This window comes from Crocuta crocuta, unplaced genomic scaffold, assembly GCF_008692635.1.
Source record: "Crocuta crocuta isolate KB4526 unplaced genomic scaffold, BGI_CrCroc_1.0 scaffold175, whole genome shotgun sequence".
Lineage (NCBI taxonomy): Eukaryota > Metazoa > Chordata > Mammalia > Carnivora > Hyaenidae > Crocuta > Crocuta crocuta.
In genome coordinates this window covers 1,698,216-1,720,388 of record NW_027530988.1, presented here as the reverse complement: position 1 = coordinate 1,720,388, position 22,173 = coordinate 1,698,216, and the positions used below count along the sequence as shown (strand labels likewise).

The 22,173-nt window shown below is 43.4% G+C and overlaps 1 protein-coding gene, 1 non-coding gene and 1 gene segment (V, D, J or C); 1 reads left to right on the top strand and 2 right to left on the bottom strand.

Moving 5' to 3' along the window:
- LOC144236661 (T cell receptor delta constant-like) overlaps window positions 1-14,983 on the bottom strand; it is a 48,223-nt gene extending 33,240 nt beyond the window's left edge. The window contains 3 exon segments of the C gene segment in view: window positions 14,225-14,373; window positions 14,622-14,787; window positions 14,938-14,983. Coding sequence covers window positions 14,225-14,373; window positions 14,622-14,787; window positions 14,938-14,983 — 361 coding nt within the window.
- Window positions 10,324-10,455, bottom strand: LOC144236807 (small nucleolar RNA SNORA9). The gene has a single exon (XR_013336656.1). It is a non-coding gene; the product is annotated as a small nucleolar RNA SNORA9 (small nucleolar RNA).
- A 4,724-nt stretch (window positions 14,984-19,707) lies between the features above and the next one.
- LOC144236795 (uncharacterized) overlaps window positions 19,708-22,173 on the top strand; it is a 29,526-nt gene continuing 27,060 nt past the window's right edge. The window contains exons 1-2 of the mRNA XM_077770505.1: window positions 19,708-19,807; window positions 20,770-20,950. Coding sequence (XP_077626631.1) covers window positions 19,726-19,807; window positions 20,770-20,950 — 263 coding nt within the window. The 5' untranslated portion in view covers window positions 19,708-19,725. The remainder of the gene's footprint in view (window positions 19,808-20,769; window positions 20,951-22,173) is intronic.

Sequence of the window (22,173 nt, the reverse complement as noted above, 5' to 3'; positions counted from 1 at the left end):
GGCTTAGGGGTAGGGAACCACAGGATGTGGATGTTCTGGGTCTCCTGTGCCTCTTAAGGAAGATGCATCTGTTGGATTAAACAGCTGGTAGAAGACTGAGTCAGCAGAGGATGTGAGCAGGTTCCCAGCAGCCAGGTCCCACCCATTCCCTTAGAACATGGGCTTTTCCAGGTTTATTAGTCAATCTGTATAGTCAGTTCTGACTATTGCGATCAGTGTGATGGTGTGAACAATGCTGAACAAAGAAATCCTTCCTCCAGATGCAATGGAGGACAGATGGCACGGGTTGTGGTAGCCAAAAAGCCAGGACAGAACCATCCTAACCCCTCCTCACAAACAATCTATACAGAAAGAAAGCATTGTAGGAAGTAAGTTTCTCTATTGTTTTTCTCATGAAAATAGAAGTTAATAAATCTCAGTGCAAAATTGTCTCCCCATCCCTTTCAATCTGCACTGATAGTTGAGTTAATTACTGTATGTCGGATAGATCTTCAATTTTCATCACTGAATTCTCTGTGCAGAAACAATGTACAGGAACTGGGAGAAATATATCCAAATGGAATGTAAGGTGGTTAGTGCCCTGCTTTATTCATAGGTCTTGGAGTCTTTGCATTGGAGAGAGGGGAAGATTTTACTCTTGGAGTCAGATTCATTTACTTTACCTTGAGCCTCCAGACTAACACAAGAGTATGTTGAATTTTTCCAGGTTTCTTTGGTTAAACTAGATCTGCTGTAAATACATGGTAGAATGAGGTATGGTATTAGGAGAACAAATGCAGACCAGAGAGTTGGAGTTGTCTAAGGTGACAATGCTTCTTTCTTCCAAAGAAGGCATATGATTGGACAGCTCCTATTACAGTCCACAGAATTGATGCATTTAAACCTTTGCCCTGGAGTTTCATAGGATCTATATATCCTGTAGAATCTAAGATTTAGTTCTGAGCCTTTATAAGAGTGATATGTAGATCGCCCAAACTTTTCCTCTCAATGTGTATGGCAAATTACATTGATGAAGTAGCTGGTCCTGGAGTTAGCTAGAAACTTTCAAGTCTTTCTGAATTTGGCACCTGCAAGAGTCATAATATAAATGAAGTTCAGGCTCAGTCCCCAAATGCTGCTCCAGGGACAGATCTCTGAGAAAAATGCCCACAAGTGGCGCAAGGTGGAGCTAACTTTCTAGACTTGGATGTGTTGGGGTTGGACTGAGAAGCAAGAACAGGACTAGGAAGGGACCTGGTTTGTGTCGTTTCCCTGTTGAGATGCAAATGATCTGGGAACAATTATTGTGGGGGATGTAAAGCTCAGGATGAGGGAGACTGGAAGGAAAAACTGAGAAGTGGAAAGTTTGTAGGGTATCACTACTCTGTGAGTACATTTCAAAGAAGAAAGTGTGACATTATAAAGAGGAAGTCCAAGGATCAAGATTAGAGAAAGATATTTAGAAATTAATGCTGCAGAAGACATTAAGTGAATGATAGGTATGGAACAATAATACTAAGGGTATTTTTTATTAATGTTGTACTGTCCCAAGGTAGTCCAAGCTTGAGCTCTTTGCTTCTGATAACTGCCTGGGATAATGAAGAAATGGGAAAGGAAATGTCCCCATAGAGATTTCTGAAAAAATTCAAATTTTTAACTTGAACCTTGACCTTGTAATGGAAATAAAAATGCACAGGAAAGCACTTTGGGAATTAGCTTCAGAAGTGAAATACTAGAAAACACAAATAGCCCAGAGCATTAACATAAAAAGAGAAAATTCCATGCCTAGAGAATGGTTAGATTTAGCATAGTTTGGAACATATAATTTTCCATCAGAATATTGGTAACGACATTTCAGTAAACTCGGGTCTGAATGCCTTGTGATGAATAAAAATGGCAGCTGTTATTTTGTGTGAGTTCAATCAGAGAGACATGGGGCAATTTGTCTGATCCCTGATTCTTTGTTTAGCGGAACCTTTTGGCTCAGAAACACGTGAGATGTCTTGTGTTTTTCAGGTCCTTTGTTTGTGAATGCTGTTCAGGGCTGTTATACCTGAGGACCTTGCCTTTCTCATCATTTGTCTGTATGATGTGGGGCACCCTGTATTGGAGACACAGATGACTTATTTGCAAGTCTCGCCTAAGACCAAATTAATATCAGTACCTCAAGTAGCTTACAAGATTGGATTCTAAGGCTATAATAGGGGAATATAGACTTCCTGGTCTTTTTCTTACTGTCCCAAAACATAATCAGATAATCCTCTCTCTGGGTACTTGGGAGCCAAGTTACTTTCTTGTGGAAACATTATCAAGAGTTCCTTTAGAAAATCTAGGAAAGTGTAAGTCTGAAGACAAGCTATAGCCTGAAGCCCAGGCTGCTGACTTGAACACAGATGGGAGAATGTTAACAGCCAAGAAATATGAGATCTTTGGCTCCTTTCCCAGAACTGCCAGGCTAAGACCTTGGCAGAGACTCAACAGGAAACTGAACTCTATTTGCATATCCTTTTATACATGGGAGATTAAAAGCTTCAACCTTGAGTGATCACAGTTTTTGAGAATCATGATGAGGCATTAAAGAGAAGGAGGAGTGTCTCAAGGGAGGTGAGCTGGAGGCGAAGCAAGGTAGGTGTGAGGTTAGCAATGACTTTCAATCCCCTTTGATTAACCATGAGTGTATTTCATTTAGTTCTTTTTTAAAAAATTTATCCTCATTGGGTCACATAAAGGAATCAGCTAGGCAGAAATCTGTGCTTCCCAATCTTGGGAATTTGTCAAATTTGATCTCTTTTGTCCCATGGCTTCTTCCTGGTCTCTCTTCCTGCACAGGGAGCTATCCTTTGTTAGTGGTGCTGAAGAGACCATAGAGATCATTTAATATAAACTCTTTATTGTACAGATGAGCATCCGAGGCTTGAAGAAGTTCACTGACTTTTTAAAGTTGTACAAAAGAAAGTAAGAGTTCTGACTCCCCCCAACCCTTCCTTTTTTCAACAGGCTGCTAGCTCTACTTAGGAGGTGGAAGTTTCCCCAGATCTCAGATAGCTTTTTTCCAGCATGTGATTTGGCACAGGTACTCTTCCCTATCTTCTCCCATCAGAAAATGCATTTCTGGCAAGAAAACAGCTTTGATTTCCCTAGCTTTTCTTTCCAGTTCCCCTGGATAAGGTCCCTATAGTTTTTTAAAGGAAGAAGCCTGGGCACTGAAATGGGGATAGAGGATATTTATCACTGGGATTCATTTAGGGGAATTGGGTTTTCTTGGCCAGGTACTATAGTGAAAACTAACCCCATGTAGGCAGCCTGGTCAGCATGATGATGGACAAATGTTATGCTTCATAGGCTAGTAGCCCCACTTTACAAAGGTTCCTTTGTAAGGGTGGGAAAAGATCTCTCTAATCCTAAAAAGGTGCATTAAATGTACCTTAAGATTGGGGAGGCCCTGCAGGAGAATGTCCTGAAAGCTATATAGGGCAGAGCTTTCTGAAGATTGAGAATGTAGTGACTGGACCTCTGGAAAAGAGGAGGCACTGATAAGAATTGTAAGTCACCTATCTCATACTACCTCAAAAATGATGACTTGTGCATTACCAGAAAGGACCAGTATGAGAAAGTTAAGCCCAGGCAGATGCCACAGGCTGGTGACTGAGGTGCCAACAGACATGCCACGGAAGCTATCAGTCTTGGATGCAAAATGTAAGGGTAGAATCATGGGCACCCAATCAGAAATAGTTCTGCCTTCCTTACTTGGCTTCCTTTAACAGAGTAAAGCCTACTGCAGTCAGAAAGGACTCTGGGAAGGTACAAGGCCCACTTTTCTCGCCCACAGATATTATTTAAGAAATAGCTTTTAATAAGCTCCAGAAAAAGAAGACTCCTGAGTTGTGTGGCATGGTACATTTGGAGGCAGGCTTCTTGGGCTTGTGTCCAAGCTCAGCCCTCACAAGCAGTCTGACCTTGAGCAATACCTTGACTTCTCCTTGCTTCATTGCCTTCATTTGTAAAATTAGGATAATAATGGCAATGGGTTTTTGTGAAGATTAAACAAATTAAAACATGTAAACTGCTTTAAGCAGTGACTTGTAGATAGAAAAGTACCCCCCATGACTGCAGGCCATCAATTATTATTACTAGTACCTCTTTACAGTTGTTGATGATTTCCATTTCAAGGAGATTTTCATTTTTAGCTTCTTTTTGCTAAAATCTCAGAATGTTTTCTCTTTTTCTCAGTTCCTAAGAAATGTGGACAACTGATCATAGAGTCACAGAGGGTAAGAACTGGAAAGGACCTCAAGTTGTATCAATTTTGGCCTCTTTACCTTATATAAATGAGCCCGGGGAAGGGAATGGGTTCAAGTTCTCACAGGGTAGAACTTGGTTTTGGACACAGCTTCCAGTCTAGAGGGTTTCTTTCCCAATGTGTAATAACTCTTCATATGCCACACTTCAACATTGTTTAATTTCTCCAAGACTTACTTGGGATAACTCAGGAACATGCCAGGACTGATTCTGTGGAAGGAGCTGACCAGTGCTGAGTATTAACATTGTCTTTCTTAATCTCATAGCACCTCATTTGTTTTCTTGTTCTCTTTTTTTCCTCTTTTATATATTATTTTATTTGATTAAAATATTGTTTTTAATTTTTTAAATGTTTTTTAATGTTTATTTATTTTTGAGAGAGAGAGAGAGAGAGAGAGAAAGAGAGAATCTTAAGCGGGCTCCATGCTCAGTGCAGAGCCTGACACGGGGCTCGATCCCCTCACCCTGAGATCATGACCTGAGAGGAAATCAAGAGTCATTCGCTCAACCTTTTGAGCCACCCAAGCGCCCCTGTTTTTCTCTTTTTGACAGCATTTTCATATTGTTGACTTCATTTATTTTGGGGAGGAAAAAGGAGAGAGGAATTTGTGTCTGAATGGAAAGCAGGCTCCAGCCATTACTCCATCCATTCCTCAACAGGGAGGATCAGAGGCACTGCATGGGGACAGAGGACAAGGAGCGAGGAGCAAGAATCCTTAAGAAGTGGGGTTTACTTAGGTTGAGAGGAGTGGGAGGGAGCCTAGCCTTTCTTATTTATACTGCACACTTGCTTGCATTCAGTATGATGCTAGGCACCCATAGGAAGGACCCAGGGCAGAGTTTGAGATTTCAAGGAGTTTCTACTGAAAGAGGTAGAAAGCAAAGGCAGAACTATCATCAAGCCCTTTGTAATTCTTTGAGGGGTCTTTACTTCCACAGCACTGAAGAGACTTCTTACTCTTCCATCCACAAGGACACTATACGGGCCTCACCTTGGCTGGGAGGAGAAAGATCTTCCAGCTGACAGGAGGGGAGAAGAACATAGCAGGGGTATGGACTGGAAAGACAGGGGTGGGAGGGTGCTTTCCTGTGGCAACCAGGTATCAGAGTGTGGTGGAGAGAATACTTGACCAGGAGCTAGGATACCTGCACTCTTATGGCTTTGCCAACAGCTGGTTGTGTGATGGTGGGGTACTGGGTTGTGTAATGGAGCCACACTGGCCTTGCTGGATGACAGTCACAGTGAGGAAATGGCAGCATTTACACAGCTCCTGCCATGAGAAATGAAAAACTGGCTCATGTTGGAAATGAGTCTCCTGGTATTGACTAGGCCTCACAATATTCCAAATCAGACCGATATTCCCCACACAGATACCTCATAAGGAAAAACATATTCCTACCTCTTCAAAAGAGATTTTAGATGAAAGCACTGTGGATAATTGTCAAAAAGGCTCTTCCTATGGGCCTTGTAGATCCAAGACTTAGATAATAAAGGGGGTTAAGAACACCAGTTACAGTTGAGCCTGGCCCCGAGACAAAGAGCCTAATTTAGAGTTAAGGAACAGATAAGGGCAAAACTTAAGTTAATACTTATACCTTTTCTAACTGGTGATGTATGGCAGTCCCTTCCCTAAGGCCTACATTCCACAAACACTCCCCCTTACACTGGCTGCTGGGATGAGGATAGATAAGAGTAGCTAAAACATAACCCAAAAACAAAGGCTGACACATTTAGGGCCTCCATGGTGTTTGCACATTCAGCATCAAGTCAAAAAAGTTTTCACAAACAACTTATTAACCAGCTCAAAAACATTCATCCTCTTGTGAGCGAGACAAAATGACTCCTAGCCTATCTATATACAACTTAACCTATGTCCTAATTCTAGTGTTATTAACTTAGAACAAATATGTATGTCATCCTGTTTTTCACTAAGAACATCCTGTTATTCCTGTAGTTGTAAGATTTACTCAACCTCACTATCATTGGGGTAATTCTGCAAGAATACTTCCGAAAAACCTGTTTTTGTACACTTTTCAAAGCATCTTATCACAAAGAGTTTTCCATTGTAAAAATTCCCTTTTCTTTCTTTTTTTTAAATAGTTTATTGTCAAGTTGATATACATATAACATCCAGTGCTCATCCCCACAAGTTCCCTCTTCCATGCCCATCACCCCCCTCCCCTCTCCTCCACCCCCCTTAAGCCCTCAGTTTGTTCTCAGCATTCAAGAGTTTCTCATGGTTTGCCTCCCTCCCTCTCCCCAACTATTTTCCCCCTTCTTCTCCTGCTTTGTCCTCCGTTAACTTCTTCCTTATCCACCTATATGTGCAAACATATGGTATTTGTCCTTCTCTGCCTGACTTATTTCACTCAGCATAACACCCTCTAGTTCCATCCATGTTGCTACAAATGGCCAGATTCCATTCTTTCTCATTGCCATGTAGTATTCCATTGTATAAACATACCACATCTTCTTGATCCATTCATCAGTTGATGGACACTTCGATTCTTTCCATGTTTTGGCTATTGCTGAGAGTGCTGCTATGAACATTGGGGTACATGTGCCTCTATGCATCAGCACTCCTGTATTCCTTGGGTAAATTCCTAGGAGTGCTACTGCTGAGTCATAGGGGAGTTCTGTTGTTAATTTTTTGAGGAACCTCCATATTGTTTTCCAGAGGGGTTGCACCAGTTTACATTCTCAGGAATTATAAAAATTCATTTCTCTGATCTCATGTTATCATTTGACCTATAAATAAAGACACCCAAACTGACAGTGCAGAAATGCCTGCCTGGTGATCAGAAAGAATCTCAGGGCTCTCTCACTCTCTCTCGCCGACACCGTCCATCCTTCAGGGACCCCTGGACCGGCTGGAGCGGGCCTCCAGCAGTGGGGAGTTCAGTTAATTTCTCCATTCTTTAGTTTCTAGTTCTTCAACTGAAGAGGTCGAACCAGGAAGTGGTTAAAGTTTCATACTGTTCTAACACTCTGTGCGCGCATGCGTGTGTGTGCGCGTGCACACATGCATGTTGTGGGGATAGCAGTAGGGCTATTGGGCTGAGAAGGATATCCTTCACGTGTAACACTTGATGGTTTGGATGCTCAGGAAGGGATGGGCTGTGAATTCATATTTTTAAGTTGATTTTGACCATGAGGCATGTGATTGCTGTCTCTGCTCTGATTTCAACATCTGGTGCCAGTTAAACTGCCTCTTTGTGGTTCTTTGTGTCTTTATTTGCAAACTCGTGCATGAAAAAAACCCTCCTCCCTTTCTCTAGACCACGGAGACAGTTAATCCTCTATCAATCCCTCATGACTGTAATATGTGCTATGCAAACACACTTGAAGTCTTTATGCATGAGGAGCCTTTGATGTGACAGAACTTCTGACAACGCAGACTTAGGCTGCGTTCCTTGGTGTTGTCCCTGTGGGTGCTGATTTTCCTTCTCGCTGCCTCTGAATGATGTTACTCACTTTTGTCAGGTGGTGAGTAAAGATGGAAACTAACTCTGGGGCCGACCCTGAGCCTTGTAGTTCTGACACACCCAGAAGCCCTGGAGGGTCAATCCCTAAAGCTTTGTGGGACATTGTAAAGACACTCCAGCTTTTTCCTCAGTGACTCCAAATCCCCCAGGTTTATCTTGGGCTGGCTTGCTGGAGACGAGGAAAAACCAAGAACCTCACCGAGTTGAACACATGTTTTATTTAGCTTCCCTGTCTATTGGGACCGTTTTTGGAAGGTGCCTCAATCAGCAAGCATAGATGAGGCTGCAGATTCTCTCCTGGGGAAGCTGGCATAGAGTCCTCTTGGGGACCAGCAAGAGAAATGCATCATCTGATTTGTATACTCTCCTTTTATGGTTGGCAGGTACTCATCAGCCCATAGAATGTGGTCATGTAAGTACGAAGAGAAGGCAGACAGCTTGATGTTACATCTCCCATATTCCATTTGTCAGTAATCCAGTTCTGCCATTTTCCCTTTCAAGTTGTAAGTTTTGACCTTTTCAGGACTGCTTCCTCCCCAGTTTGTGCTAATTAATGGATTCCATCACTTGGTTTGAAAAATGAAAGTCTGAACTATTAGTGAAAGGTATCCCAGCAAGTAATGAAAGACTGTATTGCCTATTCCCCCAGGGCTACAGAAAAGCTGGTACTATTATGGGTCACAAACCTGGACGTGAAAATATTACTTCTACCCGAAAAGTCCGGCAGATACTCAGACTCCAAATATTACCCTCCCTGCTCTCCTCCAAGCCTTCATTGAATGGGACCTTCTCATTGCAGCCTTTCTTGACTACCTGATTTAAAGTGATTATCTCCTCCAGAGCCCAAGTAACATCTCGCTCTCTCTTCCTGCAAGTCTTCTTCAAGACAACTGCCATCATCTAACATGTATTATCTTGCTTATTTTCCTTTGTGTTTATTTTCACTAAAATAAACTGTAGAGATGGCTGCCTGCGTGGCTCAGTTGGCTAGGTGACCGACTTCGGCTCAGGTCATGATCTCATGGTTCGAGGATTTGGGTCCCTCATCGGGCTCCGTGCTGACAGCTTGGAGCCTGGATCCTGCTTTGGAGTCTGTGTCTCCCTCTTTCTCTTGGCCTCTCCCCTCCTCATGCTCTGTCTCTCTCTCAAGAATAAATAAACATTTTTTAAAAAGTAAAATAAACTGAAGAGCTTCTGAGTACTGTACACCCAGCATATCTAGACAAGTACCTGGCACGTAGTAGGTTTTTAATAAATTGTTATTTCATAAGGAGATGCATGTTGTTACATTCTCTGAAAGCAACTTCAGTCTCCAAAGCTCTAGACTATGCATCGGTCTTTTTTCTTAATAAGGTGTTTGCCCTAGTAATATATTTATACAGACATTTCTTTCTCTGAAAGTTATAAATACTCATGAGGGTTTGCCCTTAAGCCAGAAAAAGATAATTTAAACTTCCCTTTTCTCCCACATGGATGCAGGTAAATAAAAACCTTCTGGCTATTCAATTTCTTATTTAAACACAGAGTTGGAGAACTTGCCATGTTTAAGTTAGCACAAGCAGCTGCATTTTGGCTTGATTTCCTTTGTCTTGTCACCAGATCCTTTTCCTATTGAGTGTCACATGCTGGCCCTTGCCTCCTCCATTGGCTGACTACTGCCTTGTGAGCCCCTGAGCTTCCAGAGAACTCCTTCAGGAGTTGATACACACTAGTGTACACTGTTATCTTTTCACAATGTATGTATTTGTGTATGTATGAATTGCTTAAAAATAAATAAATAAATAATAAGACCCCCAGGGATTCTGCATTCTTGAAGAATACCAAAATCATGTGGTGGTAGTGACTGTGGTGGAGGTAAGGATGACAAGGGGGTTAGGAATTGATCTTTAGTTTAGGAAAATGTGTTGCTGTGGTTTTTGGTTACTAAATGCCATGCCCCTGCATGGAGAGAAAGTTTACAAAGCTCCTTTGTGAAGTAAAGTAGAAATGTTCAGCTTTTTCCTGTTCAAGACTCAAGGCCTTAGGAATAAAAAGGGAGGGGGAGGTGGGGAAAGCCTGCCATCCTCTTCTTTTCTCTCTCTCGGAGGGAATGTTCAAGAAACATAGGAGCACTAATGTCTGCTCTCCAAAACTAAGTTATTTGGTGTTCTAGAGGACCCTATTCTTAACCTTTTAGAAAATCTTGTTATGGTTTATAGCACTTTGTTAGTGGACAGATGAGGCTTGGAGAAAGCATCTCAGAAGGCAAAGTTAGCACCAGTCCTGGGCATGATTGCATCTCCCAGCATCCAGTCCAGCATAGGGTACATAGTGCTCATTCACTAAATACTTCACTCATTTACTCATTGAATGCATTTTTAAAAGTTTCTTTCTTTCTTTCTTTCTTTCTCTTTCTTTCTTTCTTTCTTTTTCTTCTTTGCTTTTCTTTCCTTCTCTCTTCTTCTCTTCTCTTCTCTTCTCTTCTCTTCTCTTCTCTTCTCTTCTCTTCTCTTCTCTTCTCTTTTCTTTTCTTTTCTTTTCTTTTCTTTTCTTTTCTTTTCTTTTCTTTCCTTTTCTTCCAGCTGTTCTAAATTTCTATAACCTTGCTCTGGACCGAGCAGGGCAAGGCCTCAAACCATTTCCCAATGTTCTTGCCAACACTGTAGGAATGCACGGGGCTACCCCAGGCCCAGACACGCTGGAGGCTTACAGGAAAGTTTATTTATTTTGAGAAAGAGAGAGTGTGAACACGAGCAGGGGAGAGGCAGAGAGAGAGGGAAAGCAAGACAGTCCCAAGCAGGCTCTGCACTGTCAGTGTAAAGCCTGATGCGGGGCTCCAACTCACGAACTGCGAGATGATTCCCTGGGCCGAAATCAAGAGTCAGATGCTCAACTGACTGAGCTATCCAGGTGCCCCTCAATGCATTTGTTGAATGCTTGTTTTGCACCAGTCTTACTCTAAGTCCTGGAGTTAGGACACTGAGCAAAACAGACAAAATCCCCACCATCACAGAGCTTACATTCCAATGGAGAGCTAAATGAGAAATAAATAAGCACGTAAAATATACAGCACATCAAATGGTGATAAAGCGGGGAAGAGAGATGGTATTTGCTGGAGGATTGAATGATGTGCTTTGATGAAAAAAGGTATAGGTATAATCCTACCATTTCAATTATTGTTTGGGGGCAATATGTTGAAGAGTAGGAAAGAAGCCTCAAGTCTGGAGTTTCTCTCTTTTGTTAGCATGGAAGAGTTATCAGCCTGCACTTCCTGTCTGAGACATCACAGCAGCTAATACTCTACCTAAACCCTTAATTCACTGCAGTGCTTTCTGGTGTCAGTTTGCTCATTTTGAATGCAGAGAACTGGAAATGACAGATCTTGAGCCCTTTTGCTGCCTCCATATAAGGATAATAAGTCAATAAAAATGGAAGAGACAAACTCAGACACTTTGCCACACAGTACAGATATCTATCGTTGGTAAAGTTAGCCATCTTGTGGATCTGCCAGAGACCCATAGAATTTCTCATGTTCTCTTCACTCTAGCCCCAGGCCCCTGTAGCTGCCATTCTAGACATGCCTCTTAGAAGGAAAGGAGAAGGCAGTGAATACATTAATACTCCCAGAAACTCTTAAAGGAGTCCAAAAAGATATTGCCTTTGACAAACATCAGAGGGGAGGAATATGTGGGTCCATTTCCTGGGAGAAGAGCTGCTTCCCTGGAGCGAGGCTCAGGAGTCCAAGAGGTAGGGGGCTGAGTAGCAGCTGTCTTCCTTCAGCCAGGTGGGGGATGGTGGTGGGCATGTCCAGAGAACAGCTTAGGGGCTGAAATTGCAGCTGGTGTTTTAAAACAAGGGAGGAAGAGATGGGAGATGGAAGGAGTTAGGTACCCGCACTTCCACTCCCTTCTTCTGGGGACTGGACAGGAGTCAAAGAACGCCTGCAGCATCGGATGACTGGATGTCACACACTTGTTCCTAGCCATTCTGTAATTCAGATACTGTTATAGGTGATACTTCTCTTCAGTATACCCAGATCCTGGCTCTGCTTCTGTAACCTTAGGTCAGCCACTCAGGCTCCCTGAGGCTCAGTATCCCCATCGGTAAATCAGAATTAAGTGAGCTCACATCTGCATGTTGTTGGCACTCAGTAATTGAGTTCACTTTCTCCTTGATTACCCCATTTTATCATTTGCTCTTTCTTATGGTAAGTAACATCTACTGAATAGCTACTATGTGTAATGCAATTTCCTTTCTATTGTTACCTTTTTACAACAACATGGTGAAGTTGGAACTCATTATCCCCATTTCAAAGATGAAGAGATACAGATGATTTTAGAAGACAGTGTGAGGCTTATGCCAGGATCACAAAATCTCTGAAAACGTTTGAGAAGTCATGTGGGACCACTGCTGCATTGTCCTAGTTTCTTGACAGATGGTCACAGATCATCAGTTTGAATAGGTCTAGTGGTGAGGGCACAGCCCCTGCTGTTCCTATTTCTGACACATCCTGGAGACTGCCTCCTCTGTGGGACCTATCCTGCCCTGAATCACATTCGATGTCCTCCAATGTTTTAGCTTTTCTGTCCTCATTTGTAAGATGGGGATAATAATAGAAAATGCATTACAATGTTGTTGAGAGGATTAAATCATAAAACACATGTCAAATTCTCAGTAGTACCTGATATATAGTAAGCACTCGACAGATGTTAGTTATTATTACAGCTAACCTGCAGTTTTATGGATTTGTCCACGTAGTTTGCCTCCTCCTTCTCCTCAAAGACATTCTTCCCAGTCTCTGTCAGAAGGACCCCTTGGGTCTCTTCCTAGGAATCCATCTTGCAGGCCTTATAAAACTATGGTTCCAAAACTTTGACACCATCTGTGTAACTAGCTTCTAAATGTCATTCTTTTTCCAAAGTCATGATTTCAAACTGGGAGAAGAATTGTACCTTTTAGTCTAGGGGATGCACTCTACCTTCCCACTTATAGTTCATTCAAACATGAATAATTGGATACAAGTATCAGGCTGTGGGTTTGGTGAGTGGTGACAGAGCCTCTGTGGTAACTTGGATGCATCCTAGCTAGGAAGGTTGGGTCCAAACTCCTTTCCCAGTATGTGCCTGTTCTAGATAGCGATTGGGAAACTTGATTTTATCCAAGGGCAAGAGTCAATACCCTGAGCCTTGCTGACAGTTCAGCCAAAGATGCAACTCAACAGAGTGGGCAGAGAGGTAGAAGCCAGGCCTGTGTTGAAATCGGGCCACTAGGACAGAGTGAGTAGGTGTGGAATGGAGAGTAAAAAGGAGAGATTCCCTGAAGGGTTGGAATGAGCTGTTTGGGGAGATAAATGATGAAAACTCATGAGGAGTCATGAAATATATACATATATATTTCAGGCAGAGTCATGAGAGATGGGGGAATTGGAAAGACCCTCGGTGGAACAGGGAGAGGCCCCGACTGGAGCTGACTGTGTGTCTGGCAAACACTTATCAGTCTCTTTGTACTGACACTGTGGAGGGCAGTATCTTTGACTAGTAGTGTTAGTTGGAGAAAGTTCTCCCTACACATTGCAGACATTGCCTGAAGTAGTCCAATGAAGCTTTTTAAAAAATTGTGTTTTATTTTTTTAAATTTATTTATTTTGAGAGAGAGAAAGAGAGTGCCAGTGGGGGAGTGGCAGAGAGAGAGGGAGACAGTGTATCTGAAGCAGCCTCTATGCTGACAGCAGAGATCTCGACGTGGGGCTCGAACCCACACACTGTGAAATCATGGCCTGAGCCGAAGTCAGACGCTTAATCAAGTGAGCCACTAAGGTGCCCCTAAAGTGGAGTTTAAATTGAGCTGTTCAAAGAAGGATGAAGAAATGTTAATGGAATAAATTTGTCAATGTTTTGTCTTTAGCACATATAGAAGAAGTAAAGAGGTAGAGATGGAAGGACAGGCAAAAGACATATCCAGTGAGTGAGTGATCATGAAGACAATATAGATGTTAGAGATGGAGTCTTGTCCTTCATGTTGGCAAGATGACCAACAGTACAAACTGTTTATGCTGGAGGAAAGGTGGAATCTTCCTCCTCCTCCTATAGAATAGCTGAGTTTCTGGTGAATATGGTTAGAGAGAAACTGGACATCACCCATTATTGTACTTTGGGAAGTGCCATGCCCTAAGAACTTTGGGTATGGGGTCAAATCATTTATGAAGCTCAAAACAACATCAACAACAGCAAAACCCCAAATCATTAAGAGTGTATAGTGAATGCCACAACTCCTGATTTTAGCTTTGTTTCTTCTCTCTCCTGCATGTGGCCCCCCAGTCTGTCTGAACACTATGGGAGTACATAGGCAGCCTGAAGGAAAGGCAAAGAATGCCAGCCTTCTCTGGCATTTCTTAAATTATTTGTTTAAGAGAAAATCACAATCTTGTTGGAAATGCCATTCTACATAGATCTCCATGGTTTTGAGCTGCTCTGAAGTGGACCTGTAGCAGGGTGCAGTCACTGGCACGGTGGTAAGATCCTTCATCTCTTTCTGATGCCTCAGAGATCTTACGGAGAGACTGGCTGTTTGAACCATCAGTTTGGCTTTGGAATCTGTCCTGAAAACCAGGGCCATAGATGGTCTTTCTCGGTATATGAAAGTCATTGTGTTGGGGCACCTAGGTGGCTCAGTAGGTTAAACATCTGACTTCGGCTCAGGTCATTATCTCGCAGTCTGTGAGTTCAAGCCCCACATCAGGCTCTGTGCTGACAGCTCAGAGCCTGGAGCTTGCTTCAGATTCTGTGTCTCCCTCTCTCTTTGCCCCTCCTCAGCTCACGCTCTGTCTCTCTCTGTCAAAAATAAATAAACATTAAAGAAACTTAAAAAAAAAGAAAGAAAAAAAAAGAAAGTCATTGTGTTATCCTGGGTCTTCCTGTGCTGGGTGACATGGTAGTCAGTGATTGTTTCTCTTCCATGGAGCACTGGAGGGTGGCTGATCGCTCTGCACTTGGAGACACAGAGTCATTACCAGGTCTTGCACCAGTGTAACAGCTGACATGACTTCTGAGAGAAAAGACACAAGAGGGCTCCATGGGGGGGTGGGGTGCTGAGGTCCCTGAGGAAGGGGCACCGACCTTGAGTGTGAGGTCCTGGCTGCTCCATTCCTCATTGTTGTTGAGTCTTGCCCAGTTGAGGTTCCGAGATCTGCCTCACCTGTCCAGAAGAGGGTGAGATGGATGAGGGAGCACACTATCAGCATGGCTCCCCTCAGGGATAGCTCTGCTTCCCAGTTTGCCCTCTGCCTGGTCCATCCTCTGAGTCGACACTCCAGGATGCGTTTGTGCCTGAGGAAACCAGCCACCATGGGCAGCTGCTGTGTTCCCCAGGAGGGACTTTGCCAATCATAGGAGACTCATAGAGCCTGTTGCCTGTTAATGGGATGACAAGGCCACCTTCAAGATCAATGATGTGGCCCACATAAGTGAGAGGAGGTGAAGGCAGCTTATTTGGTTGATAACAAGTTTTCTGCTTCCCACCCTAGAAGTTAAGTTTACTATTGTTTCTCCATTTTCATGTTAGATGTACATGTCTGTGGAGTTGTTAACAGTTAATATGAAAAAGAATTATTGACATCTATAATCAAAACGAGCAGATCAATAGAGCATGTGCACCAGGATGGCGGGTGTTGCAATGACCTCTGTGTTTACTGCAAACTCCCTCTACGCCAAGTTGGGTAAGGGTGATTCACCCAAGTGTAAAAGAGAAATCCAATGAAGCACTGTCTCCAAATTTGAGCCAGGGTTTCCCGATCTTTACTGAGCTCAGCTGTCTTCTTTTCTGAAGGGTTCTTAGGTTACTTATGTTGAATTAAAGGAAGCAAAATATTTTTTAAAAAATTTAAAAGCCACCACTACATTCCAGTTTATGACAGTGTAAATTTATATGTACTTCAAAAGAGAAGAGTGTTTGAATTCTTGGGACTACACTTTTGAATTTCAAGACCAGAAATCTATAAAATTTTGAAATAAAACAGGTAGTCTTTTTTAAAGTTTATTTATTGTGAGAGAGAGAGAGAGAGAGAGCTGGGGAGAGGCAGAGAGAGAGAGGGAGAGAGAAAATCCCAAGCAGGCTCCATGCTGTCAGTGTGGAGCCTGATGCAGAACTCAAACCCATGAACTGTGAGATCATGACCTGAGCCAAAATCAAGAGTTGGATGCTCAACCAAATGAGCCACCTACATGCCCCAAAACAGGTAAATTAATAATGGAAACTGGAGAGTGCAGCAGAAAGTGGGAAGAGGGTCATTTGGTATGTGAAGAGATGGGAGCAAAGGTGGAGTTCAATGTCTGAGGATAGGCATAGGACATAAATTTTCATGCTAGTAGGGGAAAGACCCACATAAGCTTTTTGTTTTCTCCAGTGTGACTGGGACCAGACTGGCCTGGGGAAATTCAGATAGAAGCAAGCTCAAGTTGGCTTGACCTCATGGTAGTTGCTCTCCTTACCTCGACTTCATCTTATTACCCAACTGCTTGTCTCACCCATCATTCCTAGAGGACCATTAGCAAGTACTCAAGCTGGTCACATTATTTACAATTACAACTTGCACCATCAGAACTTACCTACCTACTTGTAGGCACCCATTCATTCTCTTTGAGTCTTTGAAAGTTGCTAAAGGCACCTTCTCTGGACTTCCATAGTTGATTTTTTTTTAAAATAAGGTAGCCTGACTCTTGGCGTATCTTATAAATCTAGTAATTTTTACCATGCATCAGCCTCTCAGGATTCCCTGATGAATGATGGATGTGGTTTTTCTTTCCTGGAGCTTGCATTCTAGCATGGGAGCCAGTCATCACTTAATGATTTGCCAAATGAATTCCTTCACTGCCACTGTGATAAGCACTCTGTAGATGCAAAGTGTTTATGAGAGCATGTTACAGGCACCAGGACCTAGTCAGGAGATCAGGGGAGGCTTCCCTGAAGAAGTGACTTTGCAGCTGAGATTCAAAAGCAGAAGTTACTCTGGCTTGCCAGATAGTGTCTGTCCCTTTGGATCTACTTTCCTTAATACTTGAGGAGGCTGACCTTAATGGATAGCATCCACCTGGCTCCTTTGGTCTCTGGCATCCCATTTAGGTGCCAATTTAGGAGGCACCATCAGGAAATTGGAGAGAAAGAAAAGAGAGAGAAGTAGAGTGGTATTACCCCAGATCCCTTCCTGCCAGGCTGTGGATTGGCAATGCCTGCCCCCCTCTGTGGGAGGCTCCAACTCCTCTCCTATAGCTGCTGATCTTAGTTACGTCTCCTCCACTCCATGCTTCAGACCTAGGATGGTAGTGGCTTCTCTCTTGCCAGACCCAAGGGTTTTTCTCCATCTTTTTTTTTTTTTTTGGTTTCCCATAANTGCCAGACCCAAGGGTGTTTCTTCATCTTTTTTTTTTTTTTTGGTTTCCCATAACCCAACTGTATTAGTTTCCTGATCTGCCTTAACAAAATGCCACAAACTGGATGGCTTAAAACAAGAGAAATTTATAGTCTCATAATTCTGGAGGCTCAAGATCTGAAATAAAGGTGTCAGCCAGGCCATGCTCCCTCTGAACCCTGTAGGGCAATCCCTCCTTGACTCTCTCTACCTTCTAGTGGTTTGCTGGCCATCTCTGGTGTTGCTTGGGTTGGCTTGCAGCTGCATGACTCCAGCCTTTACCTTTGTGATTGCATGGTGTTCTCTTGTGTTTCTGTCTTTATGTGGCTGTCTTCTTATAAAGACATCAGTCATATTGGATCAGGGGCCCACCTTACTCCAGTATGACATCAATCTTAACGAATTATATCCATTGCAATGATCTTATTTCCAAATAAGATCCCTTTCTATGGTACTAGGGTTAGGACTTCAACATATATATATATTTTTAANGAGATCATGACCTAAGTGAAAGTCAGATGCTTAACCGACTAAGCCACCCAGGCGCCCCTTTATTTATTTTTGAGAGACAGAGTGAGACAGAACATGAGGGGGGGAGGAACAGAGAGAGAGAGAAACACAGAATCAGAAGCAGGCTCCAGGCTCCAAGATGTCAGCACAGAGCCTGACATGGGGCCTGAACTCATGAACCATGAAGATCTTGACCTGAGCTGAAGTCAGTTGCTCAACCAACCGACTGAGCTACCCAGGTGCCCCCAACATATCTTTTTTTGAGGGATACAATTCAACCCACAACACCTGCCCACATCTTGTAAATGTCTTTATTAGATTTTTTTTCTAATCATGCCTTCAAGAGTACCCTTTGTCTCCTGCTAGGACTCTGACTGATACACCAGGGATAGGGGCATTTGTAGGGGGGAAAAAAAACCATTCAGAATAAGAAAAAAGGACATACCAAAAAAAAAAAAAAAAAAGCCCCGAGGCAGGAGGAAGTGCCTTGGGCTTAAAAGCTGCATTAATATCAAAAGAATGGTTAGCAGGGCTCAAATAAGCCTGTCTTCCTACATAATTACCAAAGAACTCTCCCAAATAATGCAGGAAGTCATTCTGAAAAATCCCAAGAACGTGCTTGTGTTTATGACTGGGATTTATATCTGCCACAGGTTAGGAGTAATTTTAAGAGTTTATTGTTAATGGACAGCAACAACCCTCCTCTAGGCCTGACTAGGAGACAGACAGAATGAATAATAAATCAAAGCAAGAAGCAGAAGGCAGTTAGGGAAGGGAACAGGTGATGGTCTGTTGGAAGCTTGAGACAGAGTGTGGCTAGAAGGTATGTCGTACCCAGTCCAGAAGATTGAGGACCTGCTCACTTCAGCATATCTGGGGGTGCCCCTGTGGAAGGTAGAAAAGTATGCCAGGGCCCGGCCCATGGACTCCACTTTTTCAGGCTCTGTGCAGGCTGTTTTTTGTGCTTAGTTATTCATTCTGAGTCAAGGTCGCCAATTAGGCCACAGCCAATTAGGCCACAGCTTCGCAGGCCCTGGGGGTTGTCAGTTTCTTTATGAGAGTACACTTATCATGATAAAAAAAGAGAGAGAGAAAGAGAAAAGAAATAAAAATAAAGATACCCGAGACTTGAACAGTTAGTAGGAGAGGCAAGAGTGCTTTGAGGGGCTTTATCTATCCTTCCCCATAATCGCCACCAGTCTTTCATTTTTTGATATCTTTCCAGATTTTAGGTGCTGTGAAAATACAGCTGCAAAGTAAGTTCCTGAGGCATCTTCCAATCAGAGTACCACACCTCAGCCCCTCATTTGTAGACATTTTGAAGCTGTCATTCTATATTATGCTTTATGATGTGTGAGTGCTGCCTCACACTTGTTAATTGGTGTGTCTTTATCACCTGTGTAGTCTTCCCAAAGTGCCTGTTGAATCCGTACTCATTCTCAAAATGATTGAAGTGAAATGATTTCTTCTGCCCACAGGATGTCTGACATACAAGGAGAGGAAAGGAAGACCAGTGGGGAGTAGATAGTGGCTATGGGAAGGACCCTAGATCTTTGGGTTGTTCTAAAGACCGACCATATCATTATAGGAACTTTTGCTCCCTTCAGCCTTACAGACAGGGGAGGGTTGAGAAAGGCACTGCTGAGCTGTTATGCCCAGATCGCCAGAACCCCAAAGACCACCAAGGAGCTGATTCCGATGCAAGCACACGAGGGTCTTTATTCAAGCTCGAGCAGGGACTCCAACGCACCCCGACGCAGCGGTGATGGTATGGAGCCTCGAACTCAGGGTCGCAGGGCTTTTTATTGCGGTTACAGTGGGATTCGGGAGCTTTCCAGCTTGGCAGTCCCTGATAGGTTGATTTTTAGTACAGGCTGTCTTGTCAGTACCCGATTGGCTCGGCCCATCTGGCCTGACCACAAACTGCCAACAGAAACGTCTTGGGACATAGGCGCCTCTTTTAAACTGATTGGCTGTTGCTGTTGCTAGGGGAGTAGCTAAGGGCAGGCTGCCTAAGTACTTCCTGCGGTTTTTCCTGGGACTGGGTTCGGGCCTAGTTCACCCTCAAGATGGAGGCTTTTTCTAAAATGGAGTTGTTGTGCCCCGATTCGCGAGTCCCCAGAGACCACCAAGGAGCCAACACCGATGCAAGTACAAAAGGGTCTTTATTACAAGCTCGAGCAGGGGCTCACCCGCCTACCGGTGTAGTGGCAGCAAGGTGAAGCCCTGAACAATAGTGAGCAGGGTTTTTAAGGGGTAAGGGACAGGGGTGTTACAGTGCACATGTTGTATGTATAGCATCATCACATAAGCACCAGTTACAATTGTACAGTACCCATGGTAACAGCTTTGACCATTCAGTATCTGTGAGGTGTTCATTACTTTCGGTGGGACCCAATCATGACTTTTGAGAATCTTTGAAAATGACCAATTATGAGGAGTTCAAAGGGCCCACGTGGGGTTCAGGCAAGCGGTGAGAAATTGGCCAGTTTGTATAAAATAACTGTTTGCAGTTCCCAGCCTTGACTCAGACCATAGGAATGGTTTTTGATTAGCTGATCGGAGGGCCATCCGAGGATGGCTTTAACCTTGAACAATCTGAGGCTTTTCCTGGAACTGGGACTGGGGCTGTGTGCAGCCTGAGGTTGCTCTTAATGGAGGCCTTAATTTCAGACTCTTCAGAGTCAGTTAGATTTAGGTCTCACAGAGCCAACATACAAACTGCCACAGCTCATTCTGCCTCTCTAGTAGTGTAAGATGGCTGGAGATGGCTACAAGGCTGAGGTCACTAATATTTCATTTTCAGGGACAGGGTGTTGCTTGGAGGTCCTTTTATGGGATCTGGTCTGGATCACCCGGCAGAAGAACCAAGTGGCACTTGGAGATCTGGGAAGGCAGGAGGTTTATTTTACACTGGTGGGCTCAGAGGTTTGAGCCCTGAATACAAGTGGGAAGGGTAATTTATAGCGTCATCTTCCGCATTCATGGCGGTTTTCGCACGTGCGGTAAACAGGGCAGGAAGAACCCGGAAAAGGAGTCTCTAAGCTAGGAACTAGAGCTTGTTTTAGTTCTGTTGGCCATCGTATGGTGCAGAGCTTTACTTATTTTTCCAGCTCCCAGGTGTATCAAACCAATGGATTACATAGCAATGGAGGAAGCTGTGTTTATTGGCCTCACTGAAAACAGAAAAATGAAAGATTTAAGGGAGATAGAGAACTTCACAAGCCTTCAAATCCATGTTTTCAGACTTCACTCCCCTGTAACCTTAAACAGAGAGCTGTTTTTCCTGTTCAAGTGAGTTCCATGAACCCATACTCTATTTCTTTGAATTTGCAGACTGTTGAAAGCAGGCAGCTGGGAAGTCCTACCTCTGTTCAGGCAAGACTCAGACAGAATATGATTTATAACAGTGGGCCAGACAGGGTCCTGGAACTTGGGGGTCCTCTTTTTTACTTCCTGCTCTAGTTCTCAAGAGGTAGCTACGCTGTCAAGGAGAGACCAGTGGATTTAGGCTTGGAAGATCTGTTTGTATCTGACACCACTTAACCTCTCCAGGCCTTGGTTTTCTGAACAATAAAATGGGGATAATACTGCCTCATGTGACCATGATAATGGATGTGACTACACCTTGTGATTAATCTATAGTTAGACCTGCAGTGGGGGTCAGCTACTCAGTGTGGAAGGTCAGAGGGGGAAGATTTGGCTTGTGACCCACCTGGAGGCAGAGGGGAGCAAAATAACCAGTTCTTTCCTCTCTTACTGGGGCTTCAAGAATCTCCAGGGAGAGGGGCACCTGGATGACTCATTCAGTGAAATGTCTGACTTTAGCTCAGGTCATGATCTCATGGTTCGTGGGTTTAAGCCCTGCATCAGGTTCTGTGCTGACAGCTTAGAGCCTGTAGCCTGCTTCGGATTCTGTGTTTCCCTCTCTCTCTGCCCCTCCCCTGCTTGCACTCTGTCTCTCTCAAAAATGAATAAACAGTAAAAAAAAATTGTTTTAAAAGAATCTCCAGGGAGAACTAGCATCTATTAGTAAAGCTGCTCTGGAGATCAGGGCCACAGAAGTCTCCTTGTTGGTATACAAAGTTCAGGATGCCATCTTGGTTCCTCTTATACCAGTACATAGTATAATTATATCCATTTTTCCCCCTGTGATTTTGCACTGCAAAATTTTGCCTCTTATAAAAGGCAAAAACATCTCTTGTTACTCCAACAAGACATCTGGCTTGATTCCTGAAGAGCAAAATCCAGGGAAAAGGAAGATAGAGAAATTGAAGCGCTATATCTGAATAACAAGTGTGGGATTACAGAGCCACTTTCAATTTCAGCCTTTCCACAAACTCTCTCAGGAGTAATTTCGTCAGAGAGCCATTTATTTATTCACCCAATTATTGGGCAAATATTCATTGGCTTTTCTGGTATGCTCAGGGCTGGGCTGGGCTCTGTAGGGATGATGATGTTTCAGGCTCCCTGGGGCTCACCTCACCCAGGAAGCTGCAGATGTCCTATTCTGAGGC